This window comes from Aphis gossypii, chromosome 1 (assembly GCF_020184175.1).
Source record: "Aphis gossypii isolate Hap1 chromosome 1, ASM2018417v2, whole genome shotgun sequence".
NCBI lineage: Eukaryota > Metazoa > Arthropoda > Insecta > Hemiptera > Aphididae > Aphis > Aphis gossypii.
Genome location: NC_065530.1, coordinates 66,696,616 through 66,718,417, shown reverse-complemented (window position 1 = coordinate 66,718,417; position 21,802 = coordinate 66,696,616). Strand labels below are relative to the sequence as shown.

Sequence of the window (21,802 nt, the reverse complement as noted above, 5' to 3'; positions counted from 1 at the left end):
TAAATACCTACTAATAATTAATATAATATGATGGGCATGAACCACGGACTAAGATATACCTTTATATATATATCTTCTAAGATCGTGGTCCGTGATGATGGGTGTGAAACTGTGAATTAAGATTATGTAATCATGATGTATGATAATATTGATAACTGATAAATGATGGGAAGTATCCTTGATATAAATAATAATGACTTGGGCATTGTTTTTGAATTGATTTTTATTATGAATGATGATATTTTAAAAAGTTAGTTCGAGATGCAATTTTTTTAGATTTTTTAGAAAAAGACTGCCTACTACTCAGTGGAAAAAAAAATTGTTGCGTGGTAAAATAGTGATCAAAGAATACCTGTTTGTCATCTCTAGTCAACCATATCTGTATGCCGGCCGGTAGATGGAAAAAGTCCCAAAAAAATAAACATAACCCAGAAAAAAAACCAACGAAAATAAAAGTCCATGCGAATACCATACAATTTTTTTCTACAAAAAAAAATAGGAGGTAGGTAGTGATGTACTTTGAACATTTCCAAGTTATTTTTAATTTACTAATATGCTTTGCAACACTGGTACATGTAACCATTGTAACATAATTTTTCACAATCTTTAAATGATTCATAATCTCAATCATCAGTACAAAAAAAAAATTAACTTATGATTAACTTTACTATAGCGTAGGATATTATATAGGTAATAGGTATTACAACCTTATACATATTATCAACAACCTTGGTGGCTTGGTACACTTATGGAGTAGACACTATTTGTTTTTAAGTACTGAAATTATCATTTGAATGGATGAAGTAAAGTTTTAATTAATTTATATTGGTTAGTACTCAACAAACAACAATATAAATTAAATAAAAAGTCAACATTTTTATCGATAGTTGGATAAATAATAAAAATGCAATTTATTGACAAAAATATATTGTGTATTAATATTCTACTTGTGTCTAAACCTTACATAAGAACCGTGTATAAGATTAAACTTAAACCGCGAATAAAAAACAAATAAGAACATAAATTAATTGTTAAATTCATATAAGTAATTAAAAATTTTTTTGGGGCTTTTTTCTTTGACGAATATTTTGTATGGGTTTTTTTTCGTGGGCTTTTTTTCTGTAGGATTATATTTTGTGGCCTTTTTTTTCCGAGATTAACGCCGACCATATAGTTAAGTCACGCCCCTGTACACAAGTTGGGCGACGAATTTCTTTAACTTAGAATATAGAATATATTAATAGTTTATTTTGTTTTATTAATACTTCTTAATTACCATACACTAGTACAGTCTACACTCTACTATATTTTTTCCGAGTTCAAATAATAAAGAGAACTGAAAAGTTATATAAGTGGTAGTGGAAAGAAGTTGTTAAAAAATAAATAGATAAAGTTTAAAAAAAAATTATAGATTGCTTGAACCGATATTAAAAAGTGAAACTAATTTTGTTAAATCATCTGTACCGACTATACTTATTCTGTACTATTTATGATTCTGCCATCTCGGTAATACTAAATTAATTTAGTTTATTTATTTAATATTATTAGGTAATTAATTTTATTTTTATGTAGCGCATTAACTTAACTTCAATAATATTGTTGATTAGTTTTTAGGTTCAAGGTTGTACCTATTTTATGTGCTACCATCGCTACCTATATATTTTGTTGTGAATTGAAAGAAAACGATAATTTAACAAATACGACATAGGTTTTTTAAATTGTGTTAATTATAATACACCTAATTATAACACACACATTATAACATGATACATGTACGCATTATGTATTTAAAGAACATAGTAATCGAAAAAGTTTTATATAAGATTTTAATTAGGTATAGATTTTGAGTTCACAATGTTAAAGGGATCGATTATATTAAAGTTGTTATTAGCTTATTCAGTCATGTTATTGTAGTTTAAATTGAAAACAAATTAATTTACTGAAAAAAACTCAAAAATAAACTATTAAAAATAATTACTAAAATATAGATTTAAATACAATTTATTTTGTATATTATATACTTTAAACTGAATTACTAATAAAATTAGTATCTATAACGTTTAAACAATAAACAAAATAGGTATTAATTTTCATTTATGCATTTAACGTAAAATGAACTAACGATTATTATATATTATTTATAATATTCGTTATAATTTATTGAATTTCATTCATATTGGTTTTAATAATATCGAGTTTCTCTGATTACTTTTTAAAATTCTAAAATAATTTTGTTGGTAAATCGTAGCCATTTTAAAAAATAGCGCAATCGTGATTTGTGATACCGTTACACTGCCACACTGAACCATGGTCCAAGTATATTGAATTCCCTTTGCTTTCTACGATATGTCCCGAGGTTAACCGAGAGTGAAAACATCCGAGTTCGGCTTTTTTGAAGGACCTGAGATGTGATTGGATCATCCATTTTGTTGATCAAACTCTGAAGTCACATGTTCGCACTAAGCGAATTTTCTTTGTGTCTTACTTCAGGTTAAGTCCGTGAAAGTGGATTTTTAACCAAGTAGTTTAAATTGTTACTTATAGTTAGATTAACGTAAGTTAATTGTTGCCGGTTATCCATTTGCAGACGGTAATTATCTTCTACTAAGTATCAAAATGAACGCTGAAAAATTGAAAAAACTTAGCGACCAGGTGCGAATAGGCGGCAAAGGCACACCACGACGAAAGAAGAAGGTTGTCCATACAACAGCAGCCACAGATGACAAAAAACTCCAAAGTACTCTTAAAAAATTGACTGTCAACACAATTCCTGGAATTGAAGAAGTAAATATGATCAAAGATGATGGTACTGTGATACACTTTAACAATCCAAAAGCACAAGCTTCGCTTGCAGCAAATACTTTTGCTATTACGGGGCATGGTGATACAAAAACAATGTCCGAACTACTGCCCGGTATATTAAATCAGTTGGGCCATGAAGAAATTGGACAGCTGAAGCGTTATGCCAGTGGGTTTGCTAGTAATAATCTCATTAGTAAATCATTAATTGAAGATGATGATGAAGTACCGGATTTGGTCGGTAACTTTGATGATGCCAGCAAAGAAGAAGTTGTAGCAAAAGGATCGTCAGAAGAAAAGACCGACAGTACTGAGAAATCTGTTGTCGAAGAAAATGCAGAGAGCTCAAAGAAGGAATAATAATTGGTAAACCTACATTTATTTTTAAGGTCTTTTTTATGGTTCTAAAACATTTTAGTTACTGATTAACTTTTAGAAATGTTTCCTTTGAATTATCTTCTACATATATTTATAACAATTCAATAAAATAAAGAAAATTAACAAATATTGGTTTTATGTTTTCTTTTCTTTGAAATGTTATTTACATTTTTTCACTTGTGAAGTGCACTCTAAAACGATAAACAAATTAATACATTTTGTGTATTGTTTTATTTTTATAAACTAGATAAACTGTTTTGATATGAATTGAAAATAATATAAATTTCCATTTAAAATGCATAACATATTTATTTATATTTTTATACAATTATACATCTCTAAGAATTGTAAACTGTGACTTGCAAATATTGCTAAAAAAAAATAACTTTAGTGCTGTGAGCACCAACGTATCTACTGCGCTCTTGAGATTTTTCATAAATCTTAGCAGACATGGCAATCTTGCATTAAAAATAATATTGATTAGTTGACTATATCTTAACCTTTAATACATTATTAATGATAAATATATGTATTTATTATAATCTTTTCTTAAATTATTTCCTTAATTATTACTGTAATTTTAAAAGCTAAACATTAAAAACTGATATAGAATTTAGTTGATAACGTTTTTAATTAACTTATAAGTGACTGGAAAATGTTACCAATTTTAAATATTATTTCATTTAAATACCTTGGCAATTTTATTACTTATAATACAAAATATGGTTATACTATGTGTTTTAACCTAAATGTACAAACTTTAATTTGATAACTGAATACCATGTGTACCACATATTTTCTAGGTATGATAAGTTATAAGACTTATTTAACTTGCTTATTGTTTGCTGAAATATATAAGAAAAACAATTCCCTAATAAAATAAACAAAAATATTCTCGAGAAATTATGATTAATTTTGTGTTTCATATTTGGAGTTTTGATATATATAATAATCATAACCATAAAAATTCTATTCCTTTATTTTATTATAAAGAAATTTACTGTAAACACTGGAGTTAGTAGTTTTTTACTCAATTTATTTATATTCCAAGAATTATTTGGAAAATATCCAAAATGCTTATAGCTTTATTTTATATTTTTATTCTTACTTAAACATATTTCTACTTATTAAAAACTAATAGGTTTTTGTTATGTGCGTACAAAAATGTGATAATTTCTAGTATAAAAGGATAAAATTAATAACAATTTTTTTATTAAATCATTTTTTCTTTTAATTGTAATATCTATTCTTTTATATTTCAGGATTGGTGGTGACTAAAACAACAACACATATTGAGAAAATTAATAATTTGCAGTAGTGACCATATTCAATCATAACTATATAAAAAAAAAAAAAAACAATAGTATTCGATTCCAAGAATAAATATCTGTAAATTTGAAAATTCATTAATACTTCATTCACTTGTAAATCACTTTATATATTTTGTTCGGTGTACTTTTTTTTGCTAAGTATAAATAAAATATACTATTATTACCTAAAATTGGGTTTAATTTAATATGTTTATTTTTCTTTTTTATTATTATGTGGAAAACTCTATTTTACATTTTTAAATCATTGGTGGTCTTGATTAAGAATATCACTTATAATATATATAATATAAAATATTGTATATAAATGGTTATTTGTTTTGCATTTAATGATTTGATGAATGAAAAATTGCAATAACAATGTAATGTATAATGACACAGTGTAAGTATAATGTGAAAATATATAAAATAAAGTAATTTATCAATTAATATTAAACTCCAAAAGATTTTTTGAGATTTTTTAAAGCACTTTCTGAAACAAATTTTGAAACGTAGTTCAGCAATTCTTTGATACCTGGAATCAAAATGATATGATAATAATTAGCAAAATGTAAAAATCGAGGATTTGAATAATATATATATTTTTTCTTAATAATTTTATAATCTATATAAATTGTAACAATAAGCAAAACACAATTGATGAAAAAATAATTGACAAAAAAAAATTTATACTAAACCAATTTTTAAATTTTTTTTTTATAAATGTATAAGTTTCAACATAATATTTTGAACTATTTAAAAATAATTGAATTTTAAAGTTAAGACATGACTTATATATTTTCATTTAAAATTATGGTAATTATTTTTTAATGTACAAAAATATACTTACACGATACTTCATTACTAGAACAAAACATGACTAACATTTGTAGTCTTGGTAATTCACTAATGCCCATCAAATAATCTGTTATATCACATCCATTTTTAATGAATTCTATCCGTAAAATTCTTAAAATATCCACAAATAGATCATTATCCATAGAATTACGTACAATTGATGGTAAACGTTTACCAGGAATTTGCTAAACAAATATATTTCGATTATTATAACTTTTAAGATATTATTATATATTTAAAATTTCGCTCTTACTTTTAAATATTTAAATAATAACTCTGGATCATTTTTTAAGCTTGCCCAATCTTGTTTAAGTTGGACGTATGTTAGTGGAACAGGAGGTATGACTATGTGTTTTTTTTCATTTTGAATTAAGTCTTGTTCCATAGGAACAACTTCATTGGAAATAGTCGTTTTAGATTGATCTTTATAGTTTTTTTCACACACTTCTTTCAATGTAGTTTGAAGTAAATGCATGTTGTTTAATTCTTCTTGGTCTACTTGAACATCTTTGATGTTGAGTGTACATAAAGGTTTCTATAAAAAGTAATTAACCCAAATCATATAATTTATTTATTTATCATGAACATTGTTACGGGGTATTAAGAGAGTTAAATTTAATTTTAAAAAATTGAATACTTCAATTGTTTTAATTGAATTTTTTATTATTAAACATTTTATATAATGATTAATTCAAATAATAGTTGAATACCATTTTTTAATATTTTTACTTATTACTAACATTATATTTAATCCTAAAATATTAACCTTGTTTATATAACAGTAAAAGTTAGTACAAAAATAGTATAGTGAATTAAAAATATTAAAAATAATGAATTTTACACATGACTTAGAGTAAATTAAAATATAATAATATATATGTTCAAAAAATGTCATTAAAAAACCTTTTTATTCATCAAAGTTAAAAAATATTGTATAGAATAGGTTTTGGTAAGTCAATTGTTTTGTATTATCATTGATTATAAATATTAATTTCCCCATAACTAGCTATTCGGAATAGCATCCACCATAAAACTGTCCAGTGAGAAATCTATTATTTATAATCATTGATATTATTTATTAGTAGCCTAAACAATGACATAGCTCTGAAGAACTGATAACAATATACCAATGTATTTAATCATCATATAAACCCAACTACGTGAATGAGAGGTATATGCAAAAAAACACGATTTAAGAAAAAAGACAAAAATAAAGACAATGATATTGAAACATTAACAGTTTTTTAACACTTTGACTGCCACATGTCCGATGGCAGTCATTCAATTGTTATTTGTTATACGCCAAGCATATTTTTCAATGTATTCTAAATAATATGTATATCCCAAATATTATAAAAAATAGAAAAATAAAAAAAAAATGGGGAAAAAAACGTATTATATCAAAAAAATTGTAATGATTCCCACTACGCCGCGGTCCTTATTTTAGTGCATTATTGTAGCGCCATAGAAAAGTTAATTATATAAAACCAGATACATTTATGGGCACCAGTGGTCACAAATGCATACAATTTGAGAATTATAGATGGCCGGCAGCGGTCAACATGTTAAGTTAATAAATTAATAGTATTCTATGGTTTGAAAAAATTTTAAAATATTTTTTTTTTTTTAAATGAAGTAAAAACTAAGAATAAATTTCAAATAAAAATAAAATCTAAAAATTTAAAATACAAACGCATTCTTACTTTAGATCTTAAATGTGGTGGTTTTTGTTTAGAAGTTATTTGTTTACAACCATCTCTTTGAGGCCAATCTGGAGTGACACTTTTTATTGGTTCAACGTCTTTACATAACATTTTAGAACTTTTATTTTGTAAGTTATTAATTGTGTTTGTTTTTTGACATTTATTATCAGAAGTGTTCTGCATTCCACTCTATTACAAAATAATTTATTTAATTAGTAAGAGCATAAAAATTAAATGTTTAACTAACCTGTTTGATTTTATTGTTTACAATTTCTATATCATTTTTAGCTTGTTTGTTATTTGGTTCTAATTTTAACACATTTAGTAAATCTTTTTTTGCTTCATTAAACATTCCAAGAGCCAAATAAGCTGAGCTTCTGCGTTGGTATGCTTTAACATATGTGTTATCTAGTTTAAGAGAAGATGTACAATCAGTTATTGCTAGTTTAAATCTGTAAAAAAAAAAAGAAACATGCTGTATGTGTCTTGAATAATGTGTTTTTACAAATACTTACTCTTTTGTCTTTAGATAGCACAATGCTCTATTGGCATAAAATATTGGATCTTTATCATAATACTCTATTGCTCTTGTGTACCTTAGTATAGCTTCAGCCCATTTTTGCTTTTGAACTAATGCATTACCCTAAATTAAAAATTGATTATACGGTTATTACATTGGTAAGGTTTTGATTTGATGATAAAAGTATAATAGTTTTATTTTATCTTGAACAGACACACTAAAATAATATAATATCTCAATAATTAAATTCATGGAATCAAAATAGGTATTTAGACAAATAATAAATTAAAAAAAAAAATTCCTTTAAGAATAAACAAATAAATTTTGATTGTATCTTTTCTGGTCAAGCAATGTGCACCATCGTGATTCCACAGTTTATACATTATTGAGTCTGTATGTACGTGCAATGATCCTACTATATCATGGAATCTAAATTATGCTCTATCCATGCTCAGGATTGTCAATCACAAATTTAGTATTGTCCAATTTCCTAGAAATGCTATAGTATCATTGTCATTGATGATAGCCAATAGGCTTACAATACATTGTCATTATAATACATAATACACGGATGGTATCAGATCATTTTTATGAAGTATGGTTCCTTCTTTTATTATTATTCAGTATATTTAGGCTTAACAAGTTCCCAACTTAGGTTACCTACCTCTAATTATTTCTTAGAATGTCGAAGTACATCACAGTAAGTATACATATATATTTTATTTATTATAGGATATTAGAACATGTAGCAATTTAAACATTTTAAGTTAGATAAAATAGCAGTGGAATGTTATAGAAATTTATATTAGGTAATTACCAAATTTTTTTCGTATATACCATCAGATTGTCTTGATTGTGTTTCATTATTTAAACAATCGACACTTGGATCATAATTATCATTTTTCTTGAGTTCATCTTGAGTATCTAGTTCTTTGCAAGCATTATCCTAAGAAAATAAATATGAATATAATATTTGAGATTTAATGGAATTTGGTTGTAAATTAAAATACATACAACATCAAATTTGTCCCAAGCAGAGTAATCCCATGATGAAATTTTGTTTAATTTAGTTTTTGGTGGATTAGTTTTTGATGGATTAATTTTAGGTTTTTTCTTTTCATTGGGATTCTGAATATTAAATTGTTAGATATACATAAAAATATTTTTAAAGAAATTTAGATTTTAGTTTATAAATTATACCGGTAATGTATGTTCTTTTCGCTTCATTTGTTCTTGCCAAATGTTCATATCACGTAAATAATTTGATAACTCTTCTTCATTCTCTTGTAACTGTTTCTTAAGTAAATATGGATTATTCATGCCAAAACGTTGAATTGAACACAAATCTCAGAAATTTATATCCAAGTGAAACTGCAATATCAATAAAACAAAACCAGAAGATGAATACAAATAATAGATAATGCCATAATTAATATATTGAGATTAATGAACACTGATTACCGAGTACCAGGTACTACAAATGTAATTTATAATAGAACAGTATGTACTGTGCACGAATATTGAAAATGAATAATAATATACTACAGACGATATAATAATTAATAGCTAATTTTTTAAAGAGTCTATGCAGAAGCCAGAAATAGAATAGGTATTCACTCACAGTCGTACTGACGGTTATACAATAAATAATACACCACAGGTAATAGACACCATGTATATCCGTCTATGGCAGCAGACCGGACAAGACAACCAAAGGAGTAAGGAACAACACTATGGACGTTAAAAAAAGATATTCATCAATGATGACTGACGTGCGTCGAGTGCTGGAGTAGTATTGTAGTAAGTTGTCCAGTGATGACCATCGCCACGATTGTAGTATCTATGCAACCGGGAATATCGTTTTATCACTGATCAATTTATTATCAATATTAAGCCCATAGAGTAAAAATGTTTATCTTCCATAGTTAGGCAAATCTAAGACCATATAAACTGGCTATACGATTTAACTGCACTTTATAACGTCCTTGTTATTTTATCCACGTGCTTACATATTATTACAATTTTGATATGGTGATAACAATTTGAGAATCATACAACATGATTTTCATGTAAAAAACATGTTTTATGTACACTTGTAGTTTTTTTATAAAACTAAAATTGTTTTTTAACGAATAACGATAATTGAAATTTTAAATTTTATTACTCTGTTCTTTTTGAATTCTGTTGAAGTAAGTAATCATGGCAAAGTTTCGAAAAAAATTGAAGTCTAAAGGCAAACGATGGATAAAAGGACAAAGTTCCGTCACCAATCCAGAATCAAAAAAATATCGTTCACAAGCTCAAATGAACTTTTGCAAACCAATGTTTGGTAATACATAATATATTAGTTAAACTATTTCTAAATAATAAGTATAAAACATTTTATTTACACCAGGCACTGTTCTAAATGATGGAAAAAGTTTGTTAACTCAAAATAAATTGAAGGAACATGATAATATTATGAATAGTTATGGTTCTAACAAACCTAAGCCAGATGATGTTATGTCTCAAACTTCAGTAGGAACTTATAAAACATTTGAGACATTTGCTTCTGATTGGAGCTCATGTACCAATCCATCTTTTAATAGGTAAATAACTAACATATCTAATTATTTTTATATTTTATGGTTTTATTTAATATCTTGTTCTGTATGAACTATGAAATCATTCTCATTATAAATCAAAAAAATTATATACTTCTAACTTTAATTAATAATTATAGGTTGCTAAAGAATTTTAGTTCAAATTCTTATTTACATAAAGAAATGTTAGCCATACTTGCAGCATTAACTGAAGTAATTAAGGCTAATGGAGGTAAAGAGAGTTCTACAGAGTATTTTGCAGCTCTTGTAAGTAGACATTCAGTTATTTTATCTTATTGAATGTACTAATATTTTTAAAAATTTTGTTTTTAGATTACTACTTTACAAACAACCTTAAGTAATGGACAAGATGATTGTGAAGATAGTGTTACAGCTATGGTCTCGTTATTAAGTATGGGTATGAAATGTGTTCCTAAAGAAGTTCTTTGTACTAAATTTGGACCAACCACTCAAACTTTATTAACAACCTTAGCAAAGTTTGCTGAATCAGATAATAATAATTTATTGAAATCGGTTAGTTTTGAATTCTTTATTTTTTAAAGTTTTGACTTGTATTATAATATTTTTACAGGTATTTAGTTGTTTATCCTTGTTACTTCGTATTCAAGAGAAAATTGTTTGGTCTCATAGTTCCACAGTACAAGTATATGATGCAATTTTAAATTTTATTATACATTCAAAACCTAAGGTAAGTTAAATTATTTTAAGTATTATATTTTAAGATATTTAATAAGTAATTAGTTGTGAAATTGCAAATTTATGAGTTAAACTTTTTTGAACAAATTAATTAAAATTTAATTTTAAACACAATATTTTTTAAGCCCCCAAGTTTCATGAAATGTAACAAAATATAGTGGTTTATAATAATTTACAAATTAAGCAACTTTTAAACTGTTGATTAATAATTAAAAATTGAAAGACATATTTTTTAATCATTAACTTTTTAATTCATATTAATAAATATTTCTTTTTGATTTTTAGATTCGTAAAGCTGCTCAACATGCAGTGTGTGCTATATTAAAATGTAACAAAGATTCAATGCATCCTATGTCTGGTTATACTGCTACATATTGTACTAAAGTGTTAACATCAAGTACTATAGCGAGTAACACAACAACTATTCTTCATGTTCTAACTTTATTGAAGGAATTGATGCCCATTTTTCCTAAAAAAGAACTCAAAGTATAATATTCAATTTAATAGTTTTGTTTAAATTAATAAGTTAAATATATAATCATGTACTAATGTATACTTCATTTTTAGCCTCTTTGCGAAGAAGTCTTAAAATTGATGACTTTAAACCATCCATTATTGCTCTCGTGTGGCTTTCAAGTATTCCATGGTTTATTTGTTTCTTATCCATCATCAGAGCTTGTTCTTTCATCTACACTAAACGCCAAGTTATTAATGGCTCTTTTTGATTATCGTCCTACACCAATGGATACACAACCTACTTTAGCTTGGTTAGCTGTCCAACAAGAAGCTTACATTTGTTTATCAAAGTAAAAATTATTGTTATTTAACATTCTAAATGTAAAAAAAAAAATACACTCTTATATAATATTATTACACTATTTTTTTTCAGGAGTGACTTATCATTATGCATATCACACCTTAAAAGAATATTTAAAGTGTGTATTGAGCTTTGGATTAATGGAAATCCAGAATCTTTAAAAGCATCTGGCTGTACATTACGTACTCTAATTGAAGAGTGTATTGGAAAAGCTACTGATTCAACTTATCATCAAAGTATTTCCGTCTTATTCAATTTAGTAACTCAGTGTTTATCGTATCAGTATAAAAATGCTTGTCCTCAAGTTTTACATACAATATCTACATTTTTTAAAGTAAATATTATTATTATTTTTAAATTGTATTTTTTAAACATTAAAATAAATTTATGATATTACAGTTTTATGGAAAATGTGCTCCTAGTATATTCTTAGAGTGTATGAAATCATTGGGGCAGCTTAGGGATTCAAATGAAATAACATTTGTTAACGAATTAGAAATGACAATTGGAGCTGGTATCAGATATATTGGGCCTGAATACATTATTTCAGACAAAGTCATTCCATTAAAGGTATTACTTTTTTAAATTATAACACTTAGCTTTCTCAACTTCTAGTAAAATAACATTATAATGTAATTTGTAATAGTGTAGTACCTACATATTTTTCAGATGTGTTTAGTTAATAATATACAAGTTTTATTTTTTATATTAATTTAAATTTACAACTTATGATGTTTTTATCTGTAGTAATCTTAAGAGTCATAATTTAAAACTACTGAAGTATATCTTCTATAATAAAATGTTAACCATCTTATTAAACAAAAACAATTTTGTATTAAATATTTGTTAGTTAGTATTTTATACTTTTAAAAAAAACTTATTATAAAACTGATTTTTTATGTATGCATGAATATCTGTTTTGTAAATATACAGTAAAATTCGGCAATTATAAAAAAAAAAACATGTTATAGCTATATTATTATTTGTATATAAAAAGCTTTATTCATTAATTAAATGTTTTTCAATTTAATTAATAATAAAATCAGGAAAAAAAATAATCTATATTTTTATTTTAGGTGGATGATGTTGGAGAATTTAAGCGTAGTTGGTTATTACCTGTTTTAAAAGATAGCATATCAAATTCTACACTTAAATGCTATATAGACAACTTTTTACCTTTGGCATTAAAATGTCGGTAAGTATTCAAATTTATTATATTTTAAATAATATTTCTGACCTATTTTTTACTTATTTTAGAGAAATGTATGAAAATGCTTTAAAAGCTAATGATAAAATAACTGCTATCAGTTATGATCTTCTAGAATCACAAATTTGGTCATTACTGGCTAGTTTTTGTTCAAATCCTTCTGATATATCTACATCTTTTCGGGTAAGATATACCTAATGTTTATTTCCTATTTAAATTATCATTTTTTAAGCATATATTATGTATACAATTTACCAACTGTATAAACTAATTAATTTTAGTCATTTTATTTTAAATTAATTTGAAGTTTGAATATATATAAATAAATTATTTTACCAAAATTAATTATAATTGTTGATGAAATTGAAATTAAAACTTCATTTTAATGTATCTAATCTTTTTGAACACCAAAAAATTGAAGTTAATGTTTGATGATTTTCATTAAAATAAAAATTGTGTTATCATATCATAGTAATTTATATTTTAATATTGAATAAGATGATTAGTATAAACTTAAAAATAAGTTGTACAATTACATTGCATACCATTCTATATTAATTATTTTAGAGTTGTTAATTATCGAAGTTTTAAAGTCACATTAGAAAAAAATATTTTAATTTAATAAATAATTTTACAAAACAATTCACTTTTTCCTTTTGTATGAGTTAATTAAAATAGACTATTTTTGTATTAAAGTTTTAAAAGTAATGAAATTTTATAATTTATAATTGTTATTTACTAATTTAAAGTTGTTGTTTTTACTTAAGTGTATCTAATTTTTTTTTTATGTTATTAAAACATATAAGTAAAATAATTTATATTTAAGTTTGAAAAAAATCTTCTGAAAAGTTGTAAAAATAGAGTTACTGTAATTTCCTTTGGAAGTGGCCTACCATTTAATAATCAGTTAATTCTTAGGAGGAAAAAATAGACAATTAATTAGTGTATTAGATTCAGTAGATTACCTTTGTGTATATAAATCTTGATATATCAAACTAATGTTTTAGATTATTGCCAGAACAATGGGTACTATGTTAAGTACTCGTAAAGAGTTACGAGATACAATTCTTGCATCATTAAGGAAACTTATAGATTCTGTTTCTAAAAATGATGAAGTATCTGAAGATAAACAGCAATTGTCTTATTTTGCGAAAAACTTTTTACCAATCTGTTTGAATTTATATACTAACCCTGCTCATGGTACAGACGAACAAGCTACTAGATTTTCTGCTTTGGAAACAATCAAAGTAAATTTAATATTTATTTTTATTTTTATTAAATAATTGTATTATTTAATTGTTTCAATTTTTTATTATAGATGTATTTGACATTGTCAGACGATGAAATAAGAGGACAGTTATTTGATAAATGTTGTGGTATGCTGGATAATTCTAAAGACGCAGATCATACTGTGATAGAAAGCATTCTTGATATTATTGGAGTATTAGTTCCTTACCAGTCTGTCAAAACACTAAAATCATTTTTTGATTCTCGAATTTCTAAAGCTAAAAAATTGAAAAATTTCAAAGAAGAAAAAAAATATTTTAGGTACTTCTCATATATTATATATTCATATTCATGTGTATGTGTGATATGTTAATATATAATATTTATGATATATATATATATATATATGTGTGTGTGTCATGTATTAAAATAAATGTTTTTTTCTATAGGATTCTAGAAGAAATAAGTAGTTCCAAGTCGCCAACATGTAATAAGTTTGTGAAAAAACATTTTGAAAATATACAAAACTTTATATTGTCAACAGCTCAGAATGTTGCTGCTACCAGTCGTGGGGTAAATGATTATACTTTCAATAGTTTACATTTTAAAATTTTTTATTTATTAATATTTTTATAAATCAATATTTTTAGCCTCGATTACGATGTTTAGCACATCTCTTAGATCATACTGATGAAGATAATGTGATTCAAAATATTATAGCGCATCTCCCCGAAGCTGTACTTTGCTGTAAAGGTTCCACTGTTAATAAACGATGTCGTGAATGTGCTTTTTCATTGATTAATAAAATGGCTTTATTAGCAATTAAAGTTGAAAACGGATTAGAAAACTTTTTAAATGCTTTATCTGCTGGATTAGCTGGTTCAATTCCAATGATGAGTTGTACTATTTTAGCACTGGCTTCAGTTCTCCACAACCGTAAAAGTATGCAATAAATTTCAAACAAAATAAATAACTAAATATGTATTGACTATATTTTATTTATTATAGATGAAATTAATTCAAATCAATTTGAAACAATTTTAAGTAATGTTTGTTTACTTATTACAACTGGAACTAGAGAAGTGGTTAGCTCTGCTTTAAGTTTTATCAAAGTGATTATTACTTCATTCTCCAATGATTTGATGCCTTATCTTTCAAAAATTGTAAGCCAAGTTGTTATTAAATATTTATGATATGTTCAATTAATAATTGTATTGGTAGACATGAATATTAAATATTTAAAAAAATAATTATAAACAATCTAATAATAAACTAATTATGTCCAATAAAAATGATTTTTAGAGGAATATTTAAATTAATCATACTATTACTTGGTTACTGTAGTATTTTCTTACAAATACTCTTAAATACGATAACAAAAATGAAATATTCATCCATATTTATACATACATAAATATTAATTTTACAATTTTCTTACGTAATATAGTAAAATTAAAATGTAATTTATTTTTAGTTGACTTCTCTTTCAAAAATGACAGATGATTGTAAACGAAAGTTTCGTCAGGAAACCAAAAATATATATCAAAGATTGGTACGTAAATTTAATACAGACCTTATTATACAATTGGTACCAAACACTGATGTTCAAACACATGTACGTTTACGTGCTATAAATAAAGAATCTGAACGATTAAAGAGAAATAAAGAAAAAAGAACTAAAGAAAAAATGAATGATAATGCTGATGTTGATTTTAGTCTTAAAACTAAACCCAAAACGTAAGTATTAAATATTTTATTTTACTTTTTTTTTTATTCATTAATTTAAAATTAAGTTCATTAACATTAAACTATTGCTATTGTCCTCTTAGATTTGAAGAGATTTTGGCTGAATGTGAAGAAGATGATGAGTTAGAAACTAATGTAAATCAAAAACCAAAAGCTAAACTAGAAAGAGGCAGAAAGAAAAAATCTGCTGAAAATTATTTACATGAAAGTGAAGATGATATATTAGATTTTACCGAAGCAAATTCAAATAGAAAAATTTTGAGTAAGTTCAATTTATTTTACTTAGTCATAATCGATCTTAGATCTTCCCACTCTTTTGAAATTATGCTCTTCTATTTCAATATAATGTTCTTGCCTATAATTCCCATTTCTTCAGCTAGCCATTAGGTACTCTGTTTTATTATCATTAACAGTAGACCCAATTTTTGCTGAATTTTTTAGTTTATTTCCTATATGCTTTATCTTATCTAAATCTTCACCATCCGCGTTTACTAACTGTCTTATTGTAATCTAACCTAGAGTATTAATTTTAAAGAATTCATCTCTCGTAGGTATTATTTGTACTTAATTAATTAATTTTCTTGTGTTAAGTGTCAAAACCTAAAAGTGAACAAAATACAAATATTCAAAAGTCATCTAATGTTGAAGATAGTATAAAAACTGCACCTGATGGGCGGCTTATAATCACTGATGAACCTCAAGCACCTCCTACAAAGTCTGGTAAGAATATATTATACTTAATGAATCTTTATATTTTTAATATTAGTTAAAACAATTACCATTATCATCTAATAAAACTTATTTTCATTTTTTGGAATATTCTAAATTGTCTATTGTTTTGTCATTTACAAACAAAGATAGGATTTTTATGACCTAAATAACTCACCAAAAGGACTAAAAAAATTTGCAAAAATACCACAATTTTAAAAAATATACTAAATAAATTACCATAAAATCTATTTAAATAATTAAAAAATGATTATTATACATAAGTAAAAATAAGTTTTAATCAGTGAATAAAAAAAATCTGTAAATGTTAGTTTGTTTGAGCCATGTATACTACTATGGACTACTTATATCGACAATTGAAAAATATTGGTACCAAACTAGCTCACAAAATTGTGTTATTGTAATCTAACTGTTGATTTAATTTTAGGAATTTTCTAAAAATATAATGAATAATATTAGTATTATATATTTCGAATTCAGAACGGTAAAACAAAATATGGTGTATTATACAATTGTCTTACTAATAAAACTACTGTTTAACTATTTGGTTTTAGGTTTGTTCTATCATTAATCTTTTTCTGATAGACACATAATTATTTTAATTTTTTAATATCAAGGGAGTAGGTTATTGAGTTTTGTGTACTGTTGCTACAGATCTCTCAATAAGATAGAACTACAAATGGTACAAAACTAGCTTTAAATAAATTAAATTAATGTAATTCTGTAAAAAATGACCTTATAAAAGCATTTAATATGAATATAAAAGACAAATTCTATGTTACATTAATTGTAGCTTGATTAGTATTGTATAGAATTTAAAGGGAACAAATGTAAGTCATCAAAATCTACCTCTATTATATTATCTACTAATACTTATACTAATATAAGTATTACAAGTACAAATTATGCATATTTTTATATTTATTTTTCATCTTAAATAAATAGGTATTGAGGAAGATGATGTTGACGACAATTACAGTGATGATGATATGCCATCGACAAAACGATTAAAATATACACGTAAGTTAAATTTAATATTTTTCTTATAAATTCTACTAACAATATATATTTTAGCTGGCGGCAAAGGTATTCATCGACCATTAGATAAAAATATGGGAAAAGGAAAGATGAACAAACAGATGAAGAAGAATAAAACACAAAATCAACAGCAAGGATCTAATAATAAAAACAAAGGAAAGAAATCTAATGGAAGTGTTCGCCCATTTTCTTATACTGATTTCAAAAGTTATGGAGCTTCAAATAAGAAAAGGAAAAGAAATTAAAATATTCATTATTAATTCAAAATAATATTGTTTTATTGTTAATGATTTTAATAACTATTTTAATTAAATAAGTAATTAACTCTTAAATTGTATGTTTGTACTCATAGTATTTATTTATTTTTAGTAAAATTCTTGAGTATTTGAGTCAAATTGAATTACATCAGGACAAATGCCTAAATGTCTAATTAAATCTTCTATAGTTTTTATATTGGAATTTCCTTTTTCATTTATTTTATTGAACATTGATGTCACCGCCCCTTGACACGCACTTAACCATTTTTTTGTTACCTTTTCTAATTGATCTAAATTATGCTGAAAAAGAAATGTACAAGAAATAGTTAATATAATTAAAAACATTATGTAAAGGTATATAATTATAATAAAAAATACTATCTGTGTTAAGATTAAAAAAATAATACTGAGTGACTAAATTGTTTGGATTACATTCAACCAAATTTTAGATAAACATGAAGATGGTTGATACTTGATATTGAATACAATGAAATTATTACAATTAAAACATTAAACAGTGATTAACTAATGAAGATAATCAACAATTATATAATTTTTTAAATGTTTGAAATGTATTGTAATACAATATGCACAAAATGAAAATAGTAAAGTTGACCACTTTATTCCATACAACTTAAATTTTCCTATTCTGCCAACAAAAATTGGTTGTGTTCAAGTAGTACTTCTTTTTATTAATATTACTATCATGCACGAGTACTGGTGGACTGGTTTTGAATGTTGCAGTACTGGTGTGTGGGCAGTTGCCCATACTAAAATTTCTGGTGTCCATTATTTTAAAAATGTAATTTTTAAACAAAAATAAGACGATTTGTTATTTGATAAATTCTAATGATAATTTACAATTATCTACAACACTAATTTCCAAACAAGACTGAAAAAACAATTGGAGGAGACATACCAAAATCTCCATCAGTACATAACTATCGTAATTAATATAATAAAGATTTTATGCTACATACTATAATATATCTACTGCTAATATTTAAGGTATTTGTGGAAGCTATAAGCATAAATATTTTGTCCTAGAACCGTGCCTGCCACACGGTGTATATATAGTGAGCTGTAATATATTATTTTTACAATAAAAGGACCAGTAGTAAGTAAGTTTTAAGTGTGTGCTAAAGTGGGTAAACTTAATTTTAGTAGAGTACAATACATGTATACTAAATATAAATGTTTTATGTGGATCTATAAATATGTATTTGTTTTAGGTAACTTTTAAATAATAATGTATGTGGCAAACATCAAGGTTATTTAATTTGTTGTTTGGATTGAAATCTAAAATTCATTCATTAAATTTGATTAAAAAAAAAATTAAATAGATGCAAAAATATAAATAAATAGTAATTATTAAAAACAAATTATATTTAAATATTTTAGTTAAAACAAGCCTTGATATTTTAAATTAAGATGCATATAAAATATTAGAAACAGTTATAAAGTTTAGCTAAAATGGAACTTTAATTTTAATACTAAATAAATAGGAAATAAAAGTAACTGTTGAATTATTTTAGAAAATATTTATAACATTATTTACTTACTACTCTTTTACAGTGTTAATTTTTGAGCGCATTACATTTATTATCAAATATCAATACCTATTTTATTTTAATGATTAATTCAAATAATTATCCAACCTGTTCACTATTTTTTAGTTCAGATATGAGATCTTCTATAATACGACGTTTCTCTAATAAAAGTAATGTTTCATCGTCATACTCCAATTCTAAAATTGAATCGTCTTCAGCTTTAACATTTAATGTTGTTACGTTTTCAGCAACTTCGGTGGATTTTGAAGTATCATCAACAAATTTTATTTTCTTTGAAATAGTTTTGGGGGTTAGTGTACCTGTGGACTTCCTCTTGAGTCCTACTGTACGGCAAGGTGTTAACAATTTGTTAGTGGTACCTGATGTCGATAGTTTACTTAAGGTTGGCGATGGAATAGAACTTTCATTGTCAGACATTTTATTCTATTGGTAGCTTCTTGTTTTACAATTATGGTTCTAAATAAAAATTAAATAATTTACCACTGTACAAGTATATATAAACATATTATTTTTATAAAAATTTACTAAACTATTAATGAAAATCAGTATTTTTTTTTTTAATAAAATAATAGTTATATTTAAACTTAAAAAATTATATGTACTAACTATTCACATTTATAAATAATCAAATTAAACATAGCGAGTACCTACTATTTGTAAATATTTATTCTTATTTCTTATGATGTGTATAAATATCAATTGATAGTGATTTTTAGACCATAAGCTATGACAAACTAGTCAATAGTACTAAATATTTGAAAATATAGTAGTTTTAAAGAATGTATAGTTTGTTATAGCTTAAAGTGGTAAAAACGTATTCAAATGTTCAATATTAATGTTGTAGTGCTATAACTATAATACTTTTTTCTTTGTGATGTTATTTATTACTTTGTTAGCGTTCCTAGTGTTCCTACAACTTTTTTGATTTTGATAACAGCGAGATATCATCAAAATCCCGGTAGATGGCATTTGCAGTTTTGCACAAATAATTTATTCTGTGGCAGTGTGGCATTTGTTCGATAAACGATAAAGATCCAAGAAATGTTAAAGATTTTAAATCAAAAAAGAAAACGTCTTAGATCATATTATTATAGTTATATTATAGTATAATGGGTTAGTGTAAGACGTAAGTACTTACTAAGTAAGTTTAACTAATGTGAGCCGTGAGGTCTGGGATTCAATTATTTAAATCAACTGATAAAAGTTATTCAATAACTTTGATCCCGCGTTATTATTCGGAAACTCTAATCACCACGATATTTATATCCTCAGTCCTCCTTGATTTATTTGCGATTTAGTTAACTCTTGCTATCTCGATTCTCGATTAGGTAAAAGAAATGGAATTTGGTAATTTATAAATTAACACGGCATTATTACTGACTTGAAATTTGAATAGTTGAATTGTATATTAGTATTTAGTATCCTGAATTCCTGAATACAATATTCATAAGTATTTAAAATACCTACCTTAAGAATTCTGAATTGATACTGTTAAAGTGTTAACAAATAATTTTATTTTATTTTAATATAAATTATAATTTGAAATGTTCTAAAACATTAAACAAGCATCATTTTGTTTAATGTCTAAAACAAAAATATTAAAGAATTTTTTATTATTTAAGTACCTACCTATTAATAATCGAAATACATCCCAAATATCAAAATTTAGTATATAGTATTTAGAGATCATAGTTAAACCACAGAATAGAATAATGGTTAAACCAACAGGTTGAATGACTAAATGACTTGAATGGCTTTTGGATTATTGGATTCGAGCAGAAATGCCAGAAATAGGTTAAACTGGTTAATTATCTAACTCATCTATATCATAGTTGCGCAGCCAGGAATTACCCAAGGGGATTATCCACATCACTAAAATATGTTGTCCCTGTTTGAAAAAACTAAAAAGTGCTAAAAATGGTTCCATATTTTGTGCAATATAATAAATTGTATTATTATCATATTAACTAACTACCTATACTATATTAAATATTAATACTCATGTAATTTCAACTATTTTTATCAAGCGTTATTTTGAAAACCAATTATGATGGTAAATATTATTATATTATCGTTTACTCCAGACGTTTACTATTTTTAGAATTTTATTACTTTTCTGCTTTATAAATTGTTCAATTGTTCATTGTTAGTTGTTAGTTGTTACCATTCGTCTACTGACAACACTACTAACTAGTTATATTATTTTGATTAAACAATTTACTTTTAAACAGTTTTACCTAACCTCCTCACAGTGTTTTCATGCGGTGCCTATTTACTATTTAGATAGGTAGGTACCTACACTCTACAGACATGACGAAATAACGTTATTTCGTCATGAATGCAAGT

The 21,802-nt window shown here is 25.1% G+C and overlaps 4 protein-coding genes across 7 annotated transcripts; 2 read left to right on the top strand and 2 right to left on the bottom strand.

The window, feature by feature from the left end:
* The first annotated feature begins 2,408 nt into the window (after positions 1–2,408).
* LOC114132872 (transcription factor BTF3 homolog 4-like) lies at positions 2,409–4,693 on the top strand. Its single transcript, XM_027998470.2, has 2 exons — positions 2,409–3,165; positions 4,440–4,693. The coding sequence occupies exon 1, from the start codon at positions 2,617–2,619 to the stop codon at positions 3,157–3,159; it is 543 nt and encodes a 180-aa protein (XP_027854271.1). The 5' UTR covers positions 2,409–2,616; the 3' UTR covers positions 3,160–3,165; positions 4,440–4,693.
* A 214-nt stretch (positions 4,694–4,907) lies between these two features.
* On the bottom strand, positions 4,908–9,396 carry LOC114132871 (RNA polymerase II-associated protein 3-like). Of its 2 annotated transcripts, none has more exons than XM_027998469.2 (10): positions 9,187–9,396; positions 8,766–8,936; positions 8,580–8,693; positions 8,383–8,511; positions 7,561–7,688; positions 7,293–7,497; positions 7,046–7,234; positions 5,596–5,877; positions 5,335–5,527; positions 4,908–5,019 (listed from the first exon to the last, which is right to left on the bottom strand). In XM_027998469.2, the coding sequence occupies exons 2-10, from the start codon at positions 8,883–8,885 to the stop codon at positions 4,937–4,939; spliced, it is 1,443 nt and encodes a 480-aa protein (XP_027854270.2). In that variant the 5' UTR covers positions 8,886–8,936; positions 9,187–9,396; the 3' UTR covers positions 4,908–4,936. The 2 variants fall into 2 exon arrangements, with proteins under 2 accessions (XP_027854270.2, XP_050053996.1); XM_050198039.1 differs by lacking the exon at positions 9,187–9,396 and adding an exon at positions 9,027–9,180.
* Positions 9,397–9,611: 215 nt separating this feature from the next.
* On the top strand, positions 9,612–17,960 carry LOC114132862 (RRP12-like protein). The gene is made up of 21 exons (XM_027998450.2): positions 9,612–9,894; positions 9,961–10,153; positions 10,288–10,414; positions 10,481–10,681; positions 10,740–10,856; positions 11,150–11,350; positions 11,432–11,670; positions 11,754–12,015; positions 12,081–12,251; positions 12,758–12,876; positions 12,939–13,071; positions 13,896–14,135; positions 14,207–14,436; positions 14,565–14,688; positions 14,766–15,057; positions 15,124–15,278; positions 15,590–15,852; positions 15,945–16,123; positions 16,453–16,581; positions 17,536–17,610; positions 17,665–17,960. The coding sequence occupies exons 1-21, from the start codon at positions 9,765–9,767 to the stop codon at positions 17,871–17,873; spliced, it is 3,789 nt and encodes a 1,262-aa protein (XP_027854251.2). The 5' UTR covers positions 9,612–9,764; the 3' UTR covers positions 17,874–17,960.
* Positions 17,882–20,818, bottom strand: LOC114132863 (uncharacterized). 3 transcript variants are annotated; one of them, XM_027998453.2, is made up of 3 exons: positions 20,595–20,818; positions 19,544–19,912; positions 17,882–18,185 (listed from the first exon to the last, which is right to left on the bottom strand). In XM_027998453.2, exons 2-3 carry the CDS (start codon positions 19,871–19,873, stop codon positions 17,994–17,996), a joined length of 522 nt encoding a protein of 173 aa, XP_027854254.2. In that variant the 5' UTR covers positions 19,874–19,912; positions 20,595–20,818; the 3' UTR covers positions 17,882–17,993. The 3 variants fall into 3 exon arrangements, with proteins under 3 accessions (XP_027854254.2, XP_027854253.2, XP_027854252.2); XM_027998452.2 differs by lacking the exon at positions 20,595–20,818 and adding an exon at positions 20,104–20,357; XM_027998451.2 differs by lacking the exon at positions 20,595–20,818 and adding an exon at positions 20,108–20,356.
* Between the last annotated feature and the right edge of the window lie 984 nt (positions 20,819–21,802).

Coding starts and splice junctions, on each gene's coding strand:
- LOC114132871 (XM_027998469.2), bottom strand. CDS start 8,885: ATGAATAATCCATATTTACTTAAGAAACAGTTACAAGAGAATGAAGAA. Junction 7,689..8,382: donor GTATATACGAAAAAAATTTG/GTAATTACCTAA, acceptor TTTTTAATTTAG/GGTAATGCATTAGTTCAAAA. Junction 5,020..5,334: donor TTCTAGTAATGAAGTATCGT/GTAAGTATATTT, acceptor TTTTGATTCCAG/GTATCAAAGAATTGCTGAAC.
- LOC114132863 (XM_027998453.2), bottom strand. CDS start 19,873: ATGTCTGACAATGAAAGTTCTATTCCATCGCCAACCTTAAGTAAACTA. Junction 18,186..19,543: donor AACTAAAAAATAGTGAACAG/GTTGGATAATTA, acceptor TTTCTTTTTCAG/CATAATTTAGATCAATTAGA.
- LOC114132862 (XM_027998450.2), top strand. CDS start 9,765: ATGGCAAAGTTTCGAAAAAAATTGAAGTCTAAAGGCAAACGATGGATA. Junction 10,154..10,287: donor ACCAATCCATCTTTTAATAG/GTAAATAACTAA, acceptor TAATAATTATAG/GTTGCTAAAGAATTTTAGTT. Junction 11,351..11,431: donor TTCCTAAAAAAGAACTCAAA/GTATAATATTCA, acceptor CTTCATTTTTAG/CCTCTTTGCGAAGAAGTCTT.
- LOC114132872 (XM_027998470.2), top strand. CDS start 2,617: ATGAACGCTGAAAAATTGAAAAAACTTAGCGACCAGGTGCGAATAGGC.